This window comes from Rhinatrema bivittatum, chromosome 18, assembly GCF_901001135.1.
Source record: "Rhinatrema bivittatum chromosome 18, aRhiBiv1.1, whole genome shotgun sequence".
Classification (NCBI taxonomy): Eukaryota; Metazoa; Chordata; class Amphibia; order Gymnophiona; family Rhinatrematidae; genus Rhinatrema; species Rhinatrema bivittatum.
The window spans coordinates 61,104,371-61,126,661 of record NC_042632.1 but is presented as its reverse complement, the minus strand read 5'-3'; the positions used below and the strand labels follow the sequence as shown (position 1 = coordinate 61,126,661).

At 44.8% G+C, this 22,291-nt stretch overlaps 1 protein-coding gene across 4 annotated transcripts in view; it reads right to left on the bottom strand.

The window, feature by feature from the left end:
- Nucleotides 1–1,291: 1,291 nt before the first annotated feature.
- Nucleotides 1,292–22,291, bottom strand: part of LOC115080083 (glycine-rich protein 23-like) — a 43,492-nt gene continuing 22,492 nt past the window's right edge. The window contains exons 4-15 of one of the 4 annotated variants that reach the window (XM_029584119.1): nucleotides 19,475–19,541; nucleotides 15,979–16,023; nucleotides 12,226–12,258; nucleotides 6,819–6,851; nucleotides 6,382–6,402; nucleotides 6,249–6,269; nucleotides 6,104–6,136; nucleotides 5,958–5,987; nucleotides 5,812–5,844; nucleotides 5,669–5,701; nucleotides 4,525–4,545; nucleotides 1,292–1,495 (exon numbers count right to left, since the gene is read on the bottom strand). In XM_029584119.1, coding sequence (XP_029439979.1) covers nucleotides 4,531–4,545; nucleotides 5,669–5,701; nucleotides 5,812–5,844; nucleotides 5,958–5,987; nucleotides 6,104–6,136; nucleotides 6,249–6,269; nucleotides 6,382–6,402; nucleotides 6,819–6,851; nucleotides 12,226–12,258; nucleotides 15,979–16,023; nucleotides 19,475–19,541 — 364 coding nt within the window. In that variant the 3' untranslated portion in view covers nucleotides 1,292–1,495; nucleotides 4,525–4,530. Of the gene's footprint in view, nucleotides 1,496–4,524; nucleotides 4,546–5,668; nucleotides 5,702–5,811; nucleotides 5,845–5,957; nucleotides 5,988–6,103; nucleotides 6,137–6,248; nucleotides 6,270–6,381; nucleotides 6,403–6,818; nucleotides 6,852–12,225; nucleotides 12,259–15,978; nucleotides 16,024–19,474; nucleotides 19,542–22,291 lie in introns of those variants that run through there. The other 3 variants (XM_029584120.1, XM_029584121.1, XR_003853506.1) reach the window with 3 other exon arrangements.

The window sequence follows — 22,291 nt, the reverse complement described above, 5'->3', positions numbered from 1 at the left end:
GTATATGTGTGTGTGTGTGTGTATACGTCCCAGGCTGATATGTAGGCGGGAGATAGAATCAGCAGGGTTACTCCTTGTGTGTGTGTGTGTTTGTGTACATCCTAGGCTGGTGAGTAGGAGGGATATGGGATCTGCAAGGTTACTCCAAGTATATGTGTGTGTGTGTGTGTATGTGTGTGTATACGTCCCAGGCTGATATGTAGGCGGGAGATAGAATCAGCAGGGTTACTCCTTGTGTGTGGGTGTGTTTGTGTACGTCCCAGGCTGGTGAATAGGAGGGATATGGGATCTGCAAGGTTTCTCCGAGAGTGTGTGTGTGTGTGTGTGTGTGTGTGTGTACATCCAAGGCTGGTAAAATAGGAGGGATATGGGATCTGCAAGGTTACTCCGAGTTTGTGTGTGTGTGTGTGTGTGTGTGTGTGTTTGTGTACGTCCCAGGCTGGTGAATAGGAGGGATATGGGATCTGCAAGGTTTCTCCGAGAGTGTGTGTGTGTTTGTGTATGTGTCCCAGGTTGCTGAGTGGGAAGGATATGGGAATCAGCAGGATTACCCTGTTTCCGTTTCACATGTTGCTACTCAGGGGTGATATCTAAAAGATAATACAGACTAACAGACTGGTAATTTTCTCCCTGAAACAAACTCGGATGAGACACATTATATTGTGTCTCATCCGAGTTTATAAACAACTATTTATAAACACATAAATAGTTGTTTTCCTGAGGCTGTAAAGAATCTCTCAGCTATCGTGTATCAGTAACTCAGCTCATCATCTTTTCATGCAATAGTGTTTTTCTTTGACTAATTTCCCAGCCTGGCTTGTTTGGCAGGTTTTCAGGATTCCTGCAGGGAATGGATCTTTACATTACTTGGAAAGGGAAAAGCAATCAGCCTGAGCTCGGTCCTCTCACTCTATAGCAGAGGGACATCCCGCACTGTGACTGATCCCCAAAGGTTGGCAGCTGCACGTCCCTGTCTGACTGGGATAGAAAGACTGAGCTCTCAGGAACAGGAAGATATGCAGCATTTTAACCTTGCTGTTGTAATAGTAACTTTGTACCACGCTTGGACGGTCTTGGCATGTAATAAATGTAAATGAATTAATTTTAGTTTTGCAGGAATCCAATCTTTTATCTCTAAACCCCAGGGCAGGAGTTTTCTGAAATGGCAAGAACATCACCCCTTTGTATTACCCTAGAAACTAGGGGCAGAAGAGAGGCTGATTGCCCACCAGTGCCCTGAAATCACCCCTTCCCTTCTGGGAAACGAGCAACAAAGGAGAAGGAGCAGGAATTGCAATGCTGTTACTTTATTGAAGAAGCGATACAAGGGACAGCAAAATCATAAGACGTCTCTACAGGATAAGATGCTTCGTGTGCCAGCGGAAATAGAAGAAAATCCCTTGCAGTGAACAGAAAAGAGCAGACAGGTTTCAGCCGTCAGCAGTCACCACCTTTCAGGTCTTATCGGCTGATCTTGGGCACTTGCTGGGCCCCTCTAAAAGAGAGAATAAGATCAATAAATACAGAGCAGGGTCAGCCTGAGACAGAAAAATACAAAATACTTCTGAATGGATCGCTGGGAGCAGGATTATTCAGCGAGATGCTCCCAGTGCATGATGGGGACCTGCTAAGTAGCAGCTCATTTGCTCAGATTGCAGTATGGGAGGATCCTGATTACTTACTGGCGCGAATTGCATGGTAGAAGCAGCTGATTGGCTACTCATGGGCTCGGACTGCACGGTAGAAGCAGCTGATTGGCTGTTCATGGTCTCTGACTGCACTGGAAGCAGCTGATTGGCTGCTTATGGGCTCTGACTGCACTAGAAGCAGCTGATTGGCTGCTCATGGGCTCTGACTGCACTAGAAGCAGCTGATTGGCTGCTCATGGGCTCTGACTGCACTGTAGAAGAAGCTGATTGGCTGCTTATGGGCTCTGACTGCACTAGAAGCAGCTGATTGGCTGCTCATGGGCTCTGACTGCACTAGAAGCAGCTGATTGGCTGCTCATGGGCTCTGACTGCACTGGAAGCAGCTGATTGGCTGCTCATGGGCTCTGACTGCACTGGAAGCAGCTGATTGGCTGCTCATGGGCTCTGACTGCACTGGAAGCAGCTGATTGGCTGCTCATGGGCTCTGACTGCACTGGAAGCAGCTGATTGGCTGCTCATGGGCTCTGACTGCACTGGAAGCAGCTGATTGGCTGCTCATGGGCTCTGACTGCACTGGAAGCAGCTGATTGGCTGCTCATGGGCTCTGACTGCACTGGAAGCAGCTGATTGGCTGCTCATGGGCTCTGACTGCACTGGAAGCAGCTGATTGGCTGCTCATGGGCTCTGACTGCACTGGAAGCAGCTGATTGGCTGCTCATGGGCTCTGACTGCACTGGAAGCAGCTGATTGGCTGTATATTAGCTCTCGCTGTCCCTGCTTTTCATTTGTAATGCATTACTGGAGAAGCAGAATAGTTGGCTCGTTTCTGAATCTTCTGAATATCTAAGCAGTATAATATTTGTGTATAAAGAATTATTTAAGGAGCCTTCTCATTGGTTGTGACCATAGTGGAGTAGACCTGAAGTTTGATCCTGACGGGGAGAGGCCAGGGGTAGTGGGGTCAGCTCTTCAGCTCGCAGAAGCTGGGGAAAGGGAAAAAGATGTTTTTCTTTTTCTCTAAGGAAAGCTGAATAATCAAAGCATTCTGCAGTCTTTGCTACTTTTCTCTTTCAGTCAGGGCGGCCGCGGTTACCCTGCTTCTAACCCGCTTTCTATTCACAATTTGGCAGCGTTAGTCCAACCTGCGATTCACTATCCCTTTTAACCCATCCTTACCGCCTCTTTAAATCAACGGGTAACCCTTTCCGCCCGCGGCGTGTATATGAGATGTAAGCGATCGGATTAGCTATTCCCTCCCATTCAGTAACGTGCGCCCCGACTATCGCCTTTTTAACCTGCAGTGTAGCCGCGTCTTTAACCTGCTAAATTACCGCCTACCCCTACCCCTGTGTTAGAGGCCAGGGGTAAGGGTAGACGGGAAACTTTCCCCCAGCCTCCCCTGCCCTGGCCGCGTCCATGGGGGCAGCCCCAGCCCTCTCTCCCCTCCTCCCGAAGCGACTCGACATGTAAAGTATTGTGAATAAGTGTAAGCAAAGTTAACTTACTTTTTCTTTCTTTCAGCCCTCTCTGCCCTCCTCCGGAGGCGCGCACCGCGGCTCCCCTGCCTCCCGGGGGCAGCCGGCGGCAAAAGCGGCTTACAGCGGCCCCCGCCGGCGAAGATGGATGAACGCACGCCCGTAGTGCACGGGCGCTCAAGCCAGCGAAAGCACATGAACGGGCGTGCATGACGTCACAGCGTACTTTCACACGCTTCGTTGGCTTGAGCGCCCAAATTGACGGGGCCCCTCGCTAACTTGGGGCCCCGTCAATTTGGGCGCTCGCCAGCGAAGCGTGTGACGGGTCAGGGCGTACGTTCATGTGCTTTCGCTGGCTTGAGCGCCCGTGCACTACGGGCGTGCGTTCATCCATCTTCGCCGGCGGGGGCCGCTGTAAGCCGCTTTTGTCGCCGGCTGCCCCCGGGAGGCAGGGGAGCCGCGGTGCGCGCCTCCGGAGGAGGGCAGAGAGGGCTGAAAGAAAGAAAAAGTAAGTTAACTTTGCTTACACTTATTCACAATACTTTACATGTCGAGTCGCTTCGGGAGGAGGGGATTTTAGGTTTTTAGGTTTTCGATTGGTTAAAGTTGGGATCCACTTCCTGGTACCTGTCATTTCAAATGACAGGTACCAGCGCACCCAGGATACTGTATAGAGCGCTGTATAGCGCTCTATACAGTAAAATGGATTGCGCTTCATGGACGTGCGTTGGACGCGGCTTGCATTTGCATGCCATTTAAATAGAGTATTGAGCGGTATGTGATCCAAACTGTGCTTGCGGCAAACGAGCGGGCGCCCGGCCCTAACGCACCTCTTTCTACCGCACCGTACTGTTTCGGCCCGAGTGTGAGCGAGGAGGCTGCCAGTAATTGCTGTAAGTCCATGGTTACTCCCTCCTACTCCTCCTCCTCTTTTCCTGGCAGCCCCCCCCCACGGGGCTCACAGACCCAGGCGGTGTGAGAACAGGATCGGGTCTCGGGTCTGTTCCCAGAACCTCCAGCTCGGTGCAGAGGGAGACGGCACTGAACCTCAGGACTGCATCGATGCTGCACAATATCGGGGGGGGGGGGGGGGGGGAGGGGAAGTGAATTGGGGATTCATGGAAAGAGAATTGCTGCATTATACTGGATTTTTGTCACTTGAATTTCGTCTTTTGTCTTTGTCTTAGCCTCTCTTGGTATTTTTAGGAATGTTTGTATTGTTCACCAGTCTAGGCTTCTGCGAAAAGCGATCTAGAAATGTTTGAAATAAAATAAATTCTGCCAATGCTGCAGTAAAATTTTAGTAATAAATTTCAGGGCAGGAGCACTTGTTCTGATTACAAACAGTAAAATCATGAAGTGAGCAGTATATAAGAAATGGTAAATAAATAAATAAATACCAGCAGTTAGAGGAGATTGCCCTACAGGAGAGAAGAGAAACAGAGCTTACAAAGTGGAACTTTTTCTCAGACACTGACACAAATCCAAACCTAGCAACAGTTTTTAAAAGAAAAATTATCAGAGACATAGAGTTATCTTATTATTACACTTAATAAATCGCATAAATAAACTCTCTAAGTGGTTAACAGAAATAGCATAAAAATAATCCATACCCAATTAGACAAATACACTGAGAACGTACCCCCAGCATCCAATACGAGTACAACAATCCCAAAACATCCTCCCAACCTGCTCCCCGTTATAGGAGGCAAATTACAGTAATACCCTTACCCCACCCACTCTAATCCCATAAAAATAATGACAAATTGTAAGTCCTGTGAGGGCGATACCTCTATCCAAAGACCGGGCATTTTCCTTAGTTGGGCCCGCTCTGTGGAGCAAGCTACCACCCTCCCTCCGCCAAGAATCATGCCCGAAAAATTCAAGCAGAGCCTGAAGGCTTACACCTGACTGCGCTCCATCGTCTCCCCATTCAATCGCCCTGTGACCTTCTGTTCTTTATAATCTCTTTCTTTTGTAACTCAATAGAAGTAGGATATGCCATTCTAAGCTTTTCTATTTCATGCTAACGTAACGTGTATATAATTCATCCTTGCAAAAATGTGATGCTCTTCTAACTACCAGTCACTTGATCTTTCCCTCTATTCCCTCCCCTCCAAGTTTGCGCCCCCTCGCCCTCCCTTCTCTAATTTCTTATCCCACCCCCCCTACTATTTTCATCCGTTCTATGTTCAATGTAAAGCCTGTTGCTGCTTTTTGTTTCTTGTTAACCGAGGAGATGTTCCCAACCACCTTCGGTGTAAAGAAACTGTTAAATAAATAAATAAATAATAGCTAGCATGCATACACAGTAAACATAGCCAAGCACACTGGAGACACCAGCAAGGAGACCAATCCCTAGCCAGGGCCACACGGCCTCCATACCTCCAAACAATGCTCTTTCCTCCAGAAATAATAAATAAATAAATAGCGGCCCCAGCTCTCTTAGTGACTCGCACGTAATCTTCATGTTCCTCACACACATGCAAAACAACTTCTCACAGGTTTTCAAAGTCACTTTATGGGGCAAAGTTTCAGACTTACTGTAAGATCAGTCACAGGGCTAAGAACACCACCCTAAAGGAAAGAATGAGAGCAGAGAGTTAGGGAGGAGGATCTCATGGGGAGGGCACAGAACAGCAAAGTCACTTTAGGGAACAATTAGCAGGAGCAAAGGTTGGACTTACTGTAACACCAGTCACAGCGCTAAGAAGACCACCCTAAAGGAAAGAATGAGAGCAGAGAGTTTAGGGAGGAGGATCTCATGGGGAGGGCACAGAACAGCAAAGTCACTTTAATTAACATTTAGCAGGAGGAAAAGATTTACACATACGTTGCCGCCAAGGAGACTGCCAAGAAGACCCTAAAGGAAAGAATGAGAGCAGAGAGTTTAGGGAGGAGGAGGATCTCAAGGGACGGATAAAGAATAGCAAAGTCACTTTAATTAACATTTAGCAGGAGGAAAAGATTTACACATACGTTGCCGCCAAGGACACCGCCAAGAAGACCACCCTAAAGGAAAGAATGAGAGCAGAGAGTTTAGGGAGGAGGATCTCATGGGACGGGCACAGAACAGCAAAGTCACTTTAATTAACATTTAGCAGGAGGAAAAGATTTCACATACGTTGCCGCCAAGGAGACCACCCTAAAGGAAAGAATGAGAGCAGAGAGTTTAGGGAGGAGGATCTCAAGGGACGGATAAAGAATAGCAAAGTCACTTTAATTAACATTTAGCAGGAGGAAAAGATTTCACATACGTTGCCGCCAAGGAGACCACCCTAAAGGAAAGAATGAGAGCAGAGAGTTTAGGGTGAATTTCGGAAAGGACTATAAACATGGCTGTTTCAGCAAGCATATGCAGACGGAAAATTAGCATAGGAGCTTCAGACATTGTAATGTGTCTTAACTTTTTCTAATACTGCTTTTACTTTTTATCTTTACTTCGGTAATGTTATAGTTTTTAATAATTTTAGATATTTAGATGTATATTTATAATAATTGTATTTTTTCCATTTCTCCACCTATTTTATCATTATGATTAATTGTGAACCGCTGAGATGCATTTGTCAGTGCAATGGTATATAAAACTGTTTTAAATAAATAAAATAAATTGGGAGCAGGATCTCATGGGACGGACACAGAACAGCAAAGTCACTTTAGGGAACAAGGAGCAGGCGCAAAGGTTTAGACTTACTGTAAGACCATTCACAAGGCTAAGAGCACCACCCTAAAGGAGAGAATGAGAGCAGAGAGTTAGGGAGGAGGAGGATCTCATGGGGAGGGCACAGAATAGCAAAGTCACTTTATAGGGATGCGTCACTTTTTTGAAGGGGTTAATAAACATGTGGGTAAAGGTGAACCAGTAGATGTAGTGTATTTGGATTTTCAGAAGGTGTTTGACAAAGTTCCTCATGAGAGGCTTCTAGGAAAAATAAGTCATGGGATACCCACCCTTCCCCTCTCCCCCATTCTTCACCCCAAGCAAAGATTCCAAAATATAGTGTTTCTCCCCCTAAGCAATGACGCCTAAATTCTCTTATTAGCTTTCCCTCACCCTCCTTTAAGCCCACCCTACCATTCTCTCCCCCCCCCCCCCACCTCTCCCTGTCACTGCCATCACGGGTCTGGTACCCTCCAGCCCACCTGTACATACATTGTCTATTGTTAATTTATTTTCTTCAAATGTTCCTCTCTCCTCTTTCATTGCTGCTCCCCTTTCCCCATCCCTGTTTATTGTATTTCACTCTCTTGTTATTTTTGTTACAATGTAAACCGGCAGGATGTTCCAACCAATGTCGGTGTATAAAAATCAATCAATCAATCAATCAATAAATAAATAAATAAATAAATGTCCTTTCGTGGATCGCAAACTGGCTAAAAGACAGGAAACAGAGAGTAGGATTAAATGGACAATTTTCTCAGTGGAAGGGAGTGGACAGTGGAGTGCCTCAGGGATCTGTATTGGGACCCTTACTTTTCAATATATTTATAAATGATCTGGAAAGGAATGCGACAAATGAGGAAATCAAATTTGCAGATGACACAAAATTGTGCAGAGTAGTTAAATCACAAGCAGATTGTGATAAATTGCAGGAAGACCTTGTGAGACTGGAAAATTGGGCATCAAAATGGCAGATGAAATTTAATGTGGATAAGTGCAAGGTGATGCATATAGGGAAAAATAAACCATGCTATAATTACACAATGTTGGGTTCCATATTAGGTGCTACAACCCAAGAAAGAGATCTAGGTGTCATAGTGGATAACACACTGAAATCGTCGGTGCAGTGTGCTGCGGCAGTCAAAAAAGCAAACAGAATGTTGGGAATTATTAGAAAGGGAATGGTGAATAAAACGGAAAATGTCATAATGCCTCTGTATCGCTCCATGGTGAGACCGCACCTTGAATACTGTGTACATTTCTGGTCACCGCATCTCAAAAAAGATATAGTTGCAATGGAGAAGGTACAGAGAAGGGCAACCAAAATGATAAGGGGAATGGAACAGCTCCCCTATGAGGAAAGACTAAAGAGGTTAGGACTTTTCAGCTTGGAGAAGAGACGACTGAGGGGGGATATGATAGAGGTGTTTAAAATCATGAGAGGTCTAGAATGGGTAGATGTGAATCGGTTATTTACTCTTTCGGATAATAGACTAGGGGGCACTCCATGAAGTTAGCATGGGGCACATTTAAAACTAATCGGAGAAAGTTCTTTTTTACTCAACGCACAATTAAACTCTGGAATTTGTTGCCAGAGGATGTGGTTAGTGCAGTTAGTGTAGCTGTGTTTAAAAAAGGATTGGATAAGTTCTTGGAGGAGAAGTCCATTACCTGCTATTAAGTTCACTTAGAGAATAGCCACTGCCATTAGCAACGGTTACATGGAATAGACTTAGTTTTTGGGTACTTGCAAGGTTCTTATGGCCTGGATTGGCCTCTGTTGGGGGCAGGATGCTGGGCTTGATGGACCCTTGGTCTGACCCAGTATGGCAAGTTCTTATGTTCTTATGTTACCAGTGTTAGGCCCGAGGTCCAGTCTCTAGTTTTGAGCTTATTTTATAACCTTTCCAATTTGAGCTTCCGGGGAAGGGAGTCTCAGCTGTGTTCCCATATCAAGCAATATCAGAGCCAGATCTGATGATAAGACCAGCAGCGGCCACTTTCCTTTCTCCTGGTTTTCCTCTTCTTTGGACTCAGAGTGAGTTTGCAAATAAATTATAAGAAAGTGGACCAGAGGTCTATACATTTGCAAGCTGAGGTCATGAAGGTCCTACAAACTTTATCTGCTAAAAGTTAAAAAAAATTTTTGCCACTGAGGTTATATTTGTATGAGCGATTGTTTGACAGTTTCCTGAGATTTCCGAGGTATATTGGGCCTTTTTGTTTGATTTTCCTCTTCTCATCCCATTGGCCACATCCTGTTTTGCATTATCGCATAGTAGGGCCTTCATTTTCAGTTTAAATCAATTGTAACCTTAAATTCCTGGATTTTTCCAAAGGTGACAATCAATTTAAACAGATTACAGAGCTGGAAGCCAGTGTGGGCCCAAGCGTGTGCTGTGTTTCCGGCCCCACCCCCTTCAGTCACCCTCCCGCCATGCAAAGTGCCTGCTGTCCAGTGCCACTGCAATGAGCCACCCCCCCTAGTAACCCTTCCAGGCAGGCTCGCTGGCCCAATGTGCAGGAGCCACAGCCAAGCTGCCAAAGAGGAGGGGGGTGAGGCCTAATATCATTTTAATGTTCTGGCTTCCGTCCGCCTGTTTTATTCCTGTCGTAATAAACCCTGATAAATCTCCAGAAAAAACAAGCCTAAAATACCCGAAAATGAAGATCCCAAAATTGAGCGCAATTATTAGTCGGAAGCTTTACCAGAAACAGGGGTGTCCATGCTCGGACATTTAACAAAACGTTATATATATATATATATATATATATATATATATATACACATAGCAGAAAGAAAAAGAAAAATAAGTGTGGCAAACAATCTAATGAGTTCAGAGAAGATAATATTTGGTATTGTACCTATTGTGTGCTGGGCTGTGATAGATGTTATAAAGCAGGAACCGGGTAATGTGGAATTGTTGGGTTTCATGTTAAGTATGCCAAATAACATTTCTTTCATAAATGTCCATTAGAAATCAAATATAAATGGAAAAGCTTGGGAGGCCTGCCTAGGAAGCACCTTGCGTGGGTAATGGGCCCTACATTCAGATGCAGAGTCCTCTGCTCTCAGGAGGCAGAGCCCCAGACTCAGAGCGAAGGTGAATATTTCTGGCTCTGTAATAGTGATGTGGGGAGATACTAGAGAGGAACTCCACGTCTCCCTGATCTTCCCTTCTTTCCTTACAGGACTCTCCCCCCATCCAACGTGCTGTCCCTGAGGATGAGTCTCCTCGTTTTCAGAAGGTTGCAGCTCACAGAATACCTACTTGTGCTCAAGAAGCCGACTTAGCCATGAGAGCAGGGGCAGCTCAAGGTAATCTGCTGTCTGAGGTCAGGAAAAAGATGGCGCCATCCCCCAAGGCGAAAGAAGGAGGAATGCTAGCTGGAGTCTAGCACTTTTGGAGATTTGCCATGCAGGGGGCAGGTTCCCAGAGGAGTGGCAGACAGAGTGCTATTGATATTTTAGGAAGTTGATAACCTTCTTACACTCCCGCCTTCCCCTGGGGAAGAGGGAGATGGGTGAATGGTTTGTGGGTGTGTGTGAAGCACTCCTTCCAGACCTGGACAAGGGTATTAGACACCTAAGGCAAATGTTACAGCCCTTGTGTTCATCCCCACCCAACCCTCTAGCCCTCCCAGACACAATTACAAATTATGGATTTATAACAACAGATTTTACATGAAAAACTACAGTCGAGGTAAAACCATCACTTACAGCAGGTATATTATATTATAGTTACATGCACTATTGCAGAAAACCCTGCACAAAAATAGGCCTATTGTAAAGTGCATTAGGTGGCAGCTTGACCCTCCAGAAAGCTACAGTATGAGTAAACTGAATTACAAATTACAACATAGTAAACCTTCCATATCAAAACAGTACTGTCAGTTCTCAAGCATAAACCTCCCTACCCGTGGAAAGCAGCATTGCAAATATTACACCAGGTCCTAAAACACCAATACACCTACTATTAGGAAAAAAGAAAAAGCCAGCCTCAAAGAAACTACATGGTAACAGAATACCTCACCTGAGTCACACATGGAGAACACAGACCCTCACCAAATACAGAATAAAAAGACCATAAATTACAAATAATAAAAATACAGTGAAAAACTGAGCTGGAAACAGCAAGAAACCAAACTACGTGGGCAGTGCAACAATGGAAAAACAGAAATATCACTATTCTTCATAAAACAAACAATACAATCAACAATCATAATAAAGAAACACACTTAATAAGAAAATGAATATTTCAAAAGTTGACAAATAGACCATTCAATAACTATATAAAAATTGTTAAAACATTCCCAAACGTCAAACAAATATTTAAAAAGAGCAGACACATCAAACACCCAATATTTAAAACTAATAAATGCCCCTCATGCCATAGCTGGTAACTTTTGATTTCCAGTCACCCTGAGATTGTGAGGAGGGGGCGGGGTCTGCACACAGAGGTTGTTCTCATGTTCATTAACGCCCACACCCAGGCTCCCGCACACTCTCGCCCTCTGGGAGGTGCAGCCGATGGGACGACTACTCTACTCTTTCCTTTTGGGACACAGGCAGACACTGCTCCTGCTCCTTCTGGCTGCAGTGGTTGCGCTTCCTTCCTTCAGGTGACAGAACGACCTATGCTGGGCCCACTCCAGGCAGCTGCCTTCTACTCCTCTTTCACCTCTCACCCACTTACCACATTAATCATTGGCTCCCCTTCCTTCTCCTCTTCTCTACCCTTCCCTACCTCCTCTTACTTCCCTCTCACTCACGCACCCTCTGTACCATTCCCTTCTCGCTCTGCCTCTTTCCTTCTCTTCCCCTCTCCCCTCTCCTCCCCTTCCCTGCCTCTGCTCACCTTCTTCCTGCCGGTAAGGGAGTGGGAATTTTGCATGGCTGTGACCCTGCTTTACCCCACAGTGGGGTGGGGTCCCCAGGGGTGCTCTATCAATACTGGGCCTCCGCAGGTCCTTTCTGTCTGCCCACGGGGGTAGCTGTGCTGCTGATGGGCCTGGAGGCAGGGGTGAGGTGGCTGCCTCGGCAGGAGAGTTCTGAAAGCCTCAAAGTTTCACGGCCCCTGCCACCGAGGCAGCCACCTCACCCTGCCTCATGACAGGACCACAGGTCTTAAGCCTGCATGACAGAGTTAAGAACTGCTGCACAGTTTGCAGGCAAAAGTAGCCATGGATGTTGAACCTGCCGCAGGCTGCAGGCGATTGCTCTTTTCTCATTCCATTTTTGGATCACTGGCTCAGTATCAGCGTATTTAGATGTTTCAGTGACCCACACAACCGGATTTTTATTTCGGTGCTATACGCGGGGCTCTTTCAGTGTCTGCAGGAAGACACAAATTGTCTCTGTAGAGCTCGGAGGAGTTGATTGAGAGGTCCATGAATGCATGCACACACATTTATCACCACAGTAATAAATCAGTCTTACCAACGTCTTTACCAGGGATGCAACAATTCCGTCCTGAAGGAAGCAGAAACAAGAGTGGTTATAACGTTTATTTATTTATTTATTTGTAGGGTTTTATATACCGTCGTTCGGTAAAGCCATCATAACGGTTTACAAAATCTGCAATTATCATCCAACATTATGCAATTATCTTACAATCATGCACCTCACAGTTACAATCCAGCCCTGGAACCCATGAGAAAATGCTGGATCATTTCAGGCCCTCTGTTCCCACCCTGAGCCGAGCAGTAATGTCAGGACTGAGGGATGTGCCAGAATCATAACCTTGACCCTGGCCCTGACATCAGCCTGGCCCCGAGTGCAAAATCTCTCGAAATCACAGCATTCGGTTTTACAGGCACTGAAATTAAAGCTCCTCTGACTTGTTTATTTTGAAATCCAATCTGCTGATTCCACAACCAGGACTGATTGTTTCTTTTATGCTTTCTGGATATAAACATAGCTCACCCTGTCTCTTCTGTAATTGTACCTTCCAGTTTTTCCAGTACCCCTTTATCTTCTGACCTTCTTAGCCCTACATTGGCCAGTTCTGGGTTTTCATGTCTAGGTTAAGAACCACATGTACCGATCATGGAGGTATTACAGGGCATGCTGTCTATGGCTGTGGTATGTCCCAGCATGTGGCTGACGGTGTGAAATTCTGTATGATGCTAGGTAATGGGCTCCATGCTCTGTGTGACTGGAGGTCGCTTTGTATGTTGTGCCTGGTTGAGGAATGATTTGACATGCAGAATGTGGCTGAACGCTGTGTGTGGTTGAGGAATGATTTGACATGCAGTATGTGGCTGAACGCTGTGTGTGGTTGAGGAATGATTTGACATGCTGTATGTGGCTGAACGCTGTGTGTGTGTGTGTGTGTGTGTGTGTGTATGTGTGGCTGAGGAGTGATTTGACATGCTGTATGTGGCTGAATGCTAGGTGTGTGGTTGAGGAATGATTTGACATGCAGTATATATGGCTGAACGCTGTGTGTGGTTGAGGAATGATTTGACATGCTGTATGTGGCTGAACGCTGTGTGTGTGTGTGTGTGTGTGTATGTGTGGCTGAGGAGTGATTTGACATGCAGTATGTGGCTGAATGCTGTGTGTGTGTGTGTTTGAGGAATGATTTGACTTGCAGTATATATGGCTGAACACTGTGTGTGGTTGAGGAATGATTTGACATGCAGTATGTGGCTGAACGCTGTGTGTGTGTGTGTGGCTGAGGAGTGATTTGACATGCAGTATGTGGCTGAACGCTGTGTGTGTGTGTGTTTGAGGAATGATTTGACATGCAGTATATATGGCTGAACACTGTGTGCGGTTGAGGAATGATTTGACATGCAGTATATATGGCTGAACACTGTGTGTGGTTGAGGAATGATTTGACATGCAGTATGTGGCTGAACGCTGTGTGTGTGTGTGTGGCTGAGGAGTGATTTGACATGCAGTATGTGGCTGAACGCTGTGTGTGTGTGTGTGTTTGAGGAATGATTTGACATGCAGTATATATGGCTGAACACTGTGTGTGGTTGAGGAATGATTTGACATGCAGTATGTGGCTGAACGCTGTGTGTGTGTGTGTGTGTGTGTGTGGCTGAGGAGTGATTTGACATGCAGTATGTGGCTGAACGCTGTGTGTGTGTGTGTGTTTGAGGAATGATTTGACATGCAGTATATATGGCTGAACACTGTGTGTGGTTGAGGAATGATTTGACATGCAGTATGTGGCTGAACACTGTGTGTGTGTGTGTGTGTGTGTGTGTGGCTGAGGAGTGATTTGACATGCAGTATGTGGCTGAACGCTGTGTGTGTGTTTGAGGAATGATTTGACATGCAGTATATATGGCTGAACACTATGTGTGGTTGAGGAATGATTTGACATGCAGTATGTGGCTGAACGCTGTGTGTGTGTGTGTGTGTGTGGCTGAGGAGTGATTTGACATGCAGTATGTGGCTGAACGCTGTGTGTGTGTGTGTGTTTGAGGAATGATTTGACATGCAGTATATATGGCTGAACACTGTGTGTGGTTGAGGAATGATTTGACATGCATTATGTGGCTGAACGCTGTGTGTGTGTGTGTTTGAGGAATGATTTGACATGCAGTATATATGGCTGAACGCTGTGTGTGGATGAGGAATGATTTGACATGCAGTATATATGGCTGAACGCTGTGTGTGTGTGTGTGTGTGTGTGTGTGGTTGAGGAATGATTTGACATGCAGTATTATATGGCTGAACGCTGTGTGTGTGTGTGTGGTTGAGGAATGATTTGACATGCAGTATATATGGCTGAATGCTGTGTGTGTGTGTGTGTGTGTGTGTGTGTGTGGTTGAGGAATGATTTGACGTGCTGTATGTGGCTGAACGCTGTGTGTGTGTGTGTGTGTATGTGTGGCTGAGGAGTGATTTGACATGCAGTATGTGGCTGAACGCTGTGTGTGTGTGTGTTTGAGGAATGATTTGACATGCTGTATGTGGCTGAACGCTGTGTGTGTGTGTGTGGTTGAGGAATGATTTGACATGCTGTATGTGGCTGAATGCTAGGTGTGTGGTTGAGGAATGATTTGACATGCAGTATATATGGCTGAACGCTGTGTGTGGTTGAGGAATGATTTGACGTGCTGTATGTGGCTGAACGCTGTGTGTGTGTGTGTGTGTGTATGTGTGGCTGAGGAGTGATTTGACATGCAGTATGTGGCTGAACGCTGTGTGTGTGTGTGTTTGAGGAATGATTTGACATGCAGTATATATGGCTGAACGCTGTGTGTGGTTGAGGAATGATTTGACATGCAGTATATATGGCTGAACGCTGTGTGTGTGTGTGGTTGAGGAATGATTTGACATGCAGTATATATGGCTGAACGCTGTGTGTGTGTGTGTGTGTGTGTGTGTGTGTGGTTGAGGAATGATTTGACATGCAGTATATATGGCTGAACGCTGTGTGTGTGTGTGTGTGTGTGTGTGTGGTTGAGGAATGATTTGACATGCAGTATATATGGCTGAATGCTGTGTGTGTGTGTGGTTGAGGAATGATTTGACATGCAGTATATATGGCTGAACGCTGTGTGTGTGTGTGTGTGTGTGTGTGTGGTTGAGGAATGATTTGACATGCAGTATATATGGCTGAACGCTGTGTGGGGTGTGTGGTTGAGGAATGATTTGACATGCAGTATATATGGCTGAACGCTGTGTGTGTGTGTGGTTGAGGAATGATTTGACATGCAGTATATATGGCTGAATGCTGTGTGTGTGTGTGGTTGAGGAATGATTTGACATGCAGTATGTGGCTGAACGCTGTGTGTGTGAGATGTAGGTATGATTTGTTTACTGTATATGAGTGGAATAGAGCTTGACATGCTGCTGCAGTCAAGGTATGTACTGATGCCTGAGTTATGACTTTCTATGATGCATGAAGCTGAAGTATCACATTGTGTGCTGTATGTGACCAAGACATATTATATGCCAGCTATTGTATGGCATGATTACATTAGAGAGATGAGGTACAGAACCTGATTCACTATTTTTTCCTCATAGACACAGAATGAAAGGAAAGCCACAATAAATCAGACTCAGCATGGAAGATTATGGACTGGGGAAGGTTGTAACATGAGAGAGAGATAGAGAGAGAGAGATATGCAGAAGGATATGAATAATTGGACATGACAGGGCATATAATAAGGGGGAATGCTACATCCAGCTTTCTTATGTGAAACAATTAACACAATTTCTTACCAATCCACCACCACAAGGCAGACCAAGCCCGATGCCAGCAAGTTTCTGAAAGAGAACAGAAGCCAACAGAATGCAACAATTAAGCAAGCAATAGAAATAGCCATGAATATGCAATAACTGAGGCTATGGCTGGAATAAGATTTGGCTGTTCTGAAGAAAGCTGCCGATTTCCTTTCAGCTTGGGTTGACATCTCATGTGCTGGCTGCAGCATTATTTAACATGCACCGTCCTAAGCTCATTCTGCTCTGTTCTGGATCCTCAGGCAGTTTCATTCAGATGGTTTACAACTGTATTTTGTCATAAGGGCTGCCCTCAGCCACTTTGTACGAGTGTATAATTGATTAATGACTGGGTGAGTGTTCAGCTTGTCTCATGTCCCAGAATATTTGGAAACGCATAATACGCTTACACTTGTGGTAATCAGTTGAAAGGTTGCGTGTGTAATCTGGGATTCATGCTGTATGCTAGACTCACATACAGAACGTTGTGAAGGCTGCTTATTCTTCAGACATCTGAAGTATGTGCATGGCCCAGGCTTTTGTGCTCTCCATGGTTGATTACTGCTGCCTCATTAAGCAGCAGTTCAGGGTTTGCAAAACTCTGCAGCTCATTTGATAGTGGGCAGACAGCGCCGGAAATAGATCTCTTCCATTGCAGAGCCAAAAATCCTACTGCTTATATTTAAGGCCCTGAAACTAAGTGGACAATCTTATTTAGCTGATATGGTGCATTACTATGTTCCCTCTCGAAACCTGCAGCTATGTGAAGAGAACTTATTGGTAATTCCTTCTATCCAGACATGGGGGCAGGTCATTCTCTGTAGCTGCTCTGCCTGAGGCTCTATGGGCCGGTACTGATATTAAGTCATTTAGAAAGCATCGTATTTGTTTAGGCAGGCTTTTAGGAGGAGGAGTAGCCTAGTGGTTAGAGCAGGGGGCTACGAACCAGGAGAGCAGCGTTCAACTCCCACTCTCGCTCCTTGTGACCTTGGGCGAGTCACTTTACCCTCCATTGCCTCAGGTACAAACTTAGACTGTAAGCTCTCTGGGGACAGGGAAATACCTGCAGTACCTGAATGTAAACTGATGTGATATCTCGATTGAGATCAAATGTCGGTATATAAAAATAATACATAATACTTAAGTGAAAGTATTGATTCAAGTGCTTATGTCAGGAAACATTAATGGTTTTTTTTGTCAAAATACTTTTTATTAACAGGGAATCGGCAGACAGAAACGTCAAACAGGCACATAATATTGAATCCACACAACCATAGGGGCATGGCAAAAATGAGGTTTTAGGTATTTACAAATGTATTGCTTTGTATGTTGTTGTTTTATCATTGAATGTATTTACAAATGTATTGCTTTGTATGTTGTTGTTTTATCACTATAGGCGGAATGAAAACATTTTAAATAAATAGATAAAATGAGAGCTGTTCCCTCCTCCTGCTGACCTCTGACCCCCTGATTCCCTTGCTGCTCCCTCCTGCAGTCGCCCGGATCTGCAAATCCTATTGCTCCTCTCCTTCTCCCATTATCAGCAATCGGTGAGTGCAGGGACGGAGTCCATCAGACACCACCGCAAGCCCCAGTGGCCGGTGGACTTGCCAGCACAGCACCAATCAGGTGTTGCTTTTTTTCTTTTGGGGGAGCTGGAGCCAGAGATGCAGACCTTGCCTGCCCAGCGTGTGCTGCATTTCTCATCTTCTCATGCTCCTCAGTCACAAATTCAGTTTGGCCTGCATCACTCACTGACCATGGGGACGCACTCTTTCCTGGCATTGATCTCACAATGGCTTACGTGGTCTCCACGCCAGTGACACTGACTACGAGGCCTGGCCACGACCTGCGCGTGCTCGCCTAATTTTTGTCAGACTCAGGGACAATGGAAGATGGACAGACAGACGAAGACACCTCATCTGGCCGCGTGAGTCCTCGCCGGCAGTGCAGACGGTGCAGCTGCAGTTACCTGCACAGCTGCCTGCTAAACACACAGCCTTTCTGCCCGCGCTGCGGGGGGTCCCCATGCCCTCACCCGCCCACCACTGCAGCTCTCCTCCCCCAGAGTCCAGGTAAAGTCAAGGCCGGCTCTTCCATTAGGTGGTTTGGGGCCAGCAAAATTCTGCCAGCTTGAGTCCCAGATGGGTGCTGTGCCAAAAAAGGAAGCTCAGCTCTCTGCCACTGGTAAGAGGGGACCGAGTGCTAGAGGTAAAAGCTGGGTGAGGTGATTGCATGATCAAAGGTTTGTCTAGGGCGCCGGCCCTGAGTAAGGTTGCTGGTCTGGGGAGGGAGTTATATATTTCTTTCCGCTTCACCCCCCCCCCCCCCCCAGTCTCTATTCCCATTTCTGTTTCTTGGGACACGGCTGGGTGGTGCCCTGATTCCTGCACCCAGGCCAGACCTGTGGGAGCTGGGCCAGTGACCTCTGAAGTTGGAATTCCCAGGGGAAGGGGAGGTTGCTTTTCTGTCTTCTTAGGATGCTGCTGTAGATAAAGCTGAAGGAGCCAGCAGCCGGTTAAAATAAAATAGATTGAGTTTGTGAAAAAAAAAAAAAAAAATGGAAAGCACCTTAGCCAAGCTGGGGGATGCGCATTTAAAGGCAAATTTTCAAATCCCTGCGCGCGCCAAAACCGTGAAATGCGCGCCCGAGTTGGGCCGGTGCGCGCTGGGCGCATTTTAATAGGGCACGCATATATCTCCTGCTGATGCACGAGCAAAAACTTTCTAAAAAGGGGCGGGTCAGGGCCTGCCCAAGAAATGTGCACACAAATACGTAGGCGTCCTCGCGCTCGCTGGGTGTCCCCGGCCGTGTAAATTTACTTCTGCCTCGGATGGTGTGCAAGCATTAAAACAAAAAAAATCTAGGGTAGTCAACGCAGTTATAAGGGTCCGGTCTAACAGTGGGAAAGGGAGGCTATTAAACTAGGGGAGTTTGGAAGTCCTATCCCTTAACTGGGCAAACTGGAATGAACTGGATGGCGCACATCCCTTGTAAAATTCCCCCATTTACGTGGTAGAAGCGGCATTTTTTGTGCACACATCCATTTAAAACTGAGCGCAGGTGTACACGTCTCCAGGCTGTTTTATAACACGCACACATACATGCATATAGGACATGTCTCTGGGAGCGGGCTGACGAACATGGGCGCCTGCTTCAAAGTTACCATCCCTGGCTACAAGCGGAGGCATCTTCTCTTTTTCTCTTGACACCCTTCCTGCCCAGCATGGAGTTAGGGGTTGTGATATGTGTAATTCCTAATATTGTGGTGTTAGGGATGTGGAGGGTGGGCTTTCTGATTAATGATGCAAGGATGGTGCAATCTTCTATGACTGTAGATTTCAATGGAATGAAGAAGAATCACTGTATTTTGCAGAGAAATGTGGATTATTTTAATAGTTTTCTGAATCTCTAGTCTGACAATTCATTTGATTATCTAAATGAGCTAGCACATGGCTGTAGCCTAGGAAATTTTGAAAAATCTTTTATTCTTACCAACGCATTTTGGAAGTCCCAGAATAAATGTAGGAATATCGTTACCAATTTTTTGGAAAACCTGTTCCTAAGAGATAAATTGATATGTATTAATACAGGGAAGTGACTGTGCTGAAAAATCAATCCTATATCAGAATATTCACTGCAAACTTCCTATTACACTGAAGAACTAAAACACTCATGCTTGATGGCATCTTATAGGCCCTACGAGACAGGAAATCCAATCTTTCAAATACAAATATCATAAGCTGAATTTGCCAGGAAGGGGCACTGCTCTAGGCTTGATTTGCATTTTTAGGGATGACCTTCTGTGATTTGTTTGTTTTGTCTCTTGTTAGTAATCAGAACTATATTGCACCCTGTTAGATATGAAGGTGTCAGTAGTAAATCTGGATGCCTTGGGGTCTGCTGGCAGATTACACTTCAGAGACAGTTGGGGTTATGTTGGCAGTGAAAATGAACAGAACTGTTTTCAGAGTTGCACAACGTCACCCAGTTTCTGAGGGGGAACTCACTGTCTGATGTAATACAGTGTATGTGATCACCACAGTGTATCTGATGTACTATCAGCGGCATTCGATACAGTAAATCATGACATCCTATTAAATAGATTAGAAGAAACAGGATTAAGCAACAAAACAATCAAATGGTTCATTCATACCTAAATAACAGATACTTCCAAGTACAAATCAAAGATGTAATGTCAGAGAAAATAAACCTTCAAACAGGAGTTCCGCAGGGATCAGCCCTATCTGCCACACTATTCAACATATACATGCTGCCTTTATGTCACCTGCTAGCTGGGTTGGGCATCTCACTTTACATATATGCTGATTAATACTTCCAATTGATTACACAATTAATACTTCCAATTGATTACACAATTGAGAAAACATTAAACATAGCCAATGTGTATCTAGATAATAAAACAACTTCTAAACCAAATGGAATTAGTTATTAATATAGAGAAAACAGAATTCCTACATCTAGAACGAAAAAACATAGCGATCATCCAAAACCCAATCACACTCAATGACAACCAAAAAATACAACTAGCTGAGAAAGTATGAAACCTTGGCGTGATAATGAATATGGAACTAAGTATGAAACAACATATATCTCTAAAAGTAAGGGAAGGATATGCCAAACTTATGACTCTTAGAAGACTAAAACCACTACTAACACCAACCGACTTCCGATCAGTATTACAAGCCTTAATTTTTGCTAGTACTGACTACTGTAATGCCCTTCTACTGGGTTTATCATACACCACAATAAGACCACTACAGGTATTACAAAACACAGCTGCAAGAATTCTAACTGGTAAAAGTAAAAGAGACCATATCACCGATACCCTAATTGAACTACACTGGTTACCCATTGAGCAAAGAATACGATACAAGATTCTATGCACCATACATAAATTAATATATGACAAAAAAGCAGAATGGCTGAACACAGCCCTTCGCGTACACGTCCCCCACAGAAACCTGAGATCAGCAAACAAAGCACTGCTAACTATTCCCTCAGTTAAAACAGCAAGACTAACTCAAGAAAGGGATAGGGCCCTATCCCTGGCAGGACCTATAATATGGAACAATATGCCTTTAGAAACCAGATTGCAAAGAAACATCAAAACATTCAGAAAAAGTTTAAAACCGTGGCTATTTAAGCAAGCGTACCACAAAGAGAATGGAGAGTAGAATCCAGGGAAATGTAGGATGTAGTCAGTAGAACTCCCACACACACATTCTTACTCAATTTGTGTGTATTTTATTTTTCTTTCAACAACAAAGGACTAGATTTAAGTATTAATTTATCTCATAGCTGATAAAGATAGAACTGGACATGACTTATCACTCCCACCAATTAATATTTATTATGAAACTATGTTACAGTATTTTGATGGCACCTGTTTAGTTGATATAATTTAAGACATTTTATGCAACATGAAGTTATGTGCCTTATTGTGAACCGTTGTGACGGCATCTAGCTTATAGATGGTATAGAAAAGACTTTAAAAATAAATAAAATAAATTACAATCTATCCAATCATTCAGTGGTCTTTCTGTGGTTATTTTTGTAATATCACACAAGTTACACCAATTTTAAAAATGGACTTCCACTTTAAAAATAGGAGTCCACTTTGAAAATTATATTGACAAAACTGTGCACATAGAGTCATAACATACATACTTAATAACATAGTAAAATAGTAATGATGGCAGAAAAGGACCAAATGATCCATCATGTCTACCCAGCAAGCTTCTTATGATAATATGTACCGCACTGTGTAGGTCACCCCCAGGTTTTAAGGGAAGTCCATGCACTTACCCCCAGCAACTATCAAACCCATACAAAATGGCTGCTAGCAACATTTTTACTGGGTGAGGAGCCTTCCAGAAAATTCTGGCAATGCTGACTTGCTTTGCTTTTGGATTTGGCCGAGGAAGCCGTCCTGTGCTTTTTCCCTTATGTCTGCATATCAGTGCCCCCAGATCAGAAATTCAGGGCCAGTGTTGGTACCATTTGAATCCAGTTCCCTTTTTTCCTCCTACTCAGCAAACATAGTTTTGCTGAAAGAATTTATATGCTCGCTTTTTAAAAAAAAAATAGGAGCTTATGTCCCCAAATCCATCTCCAAAATACTGCTCCACTGTGCACATCAATGCGCATGCACCAAGTGTGCAGACCTGTAAATCTGTGTGCACATCTGTCATGCAGTTTTCTGAAAGGCCGATTCTGCAGGTAAAGAACTACTTTTACTCATGCAGGTCACGCGTGAACATTCCCCTCCCTGTGCCCGAGGCCCAACTT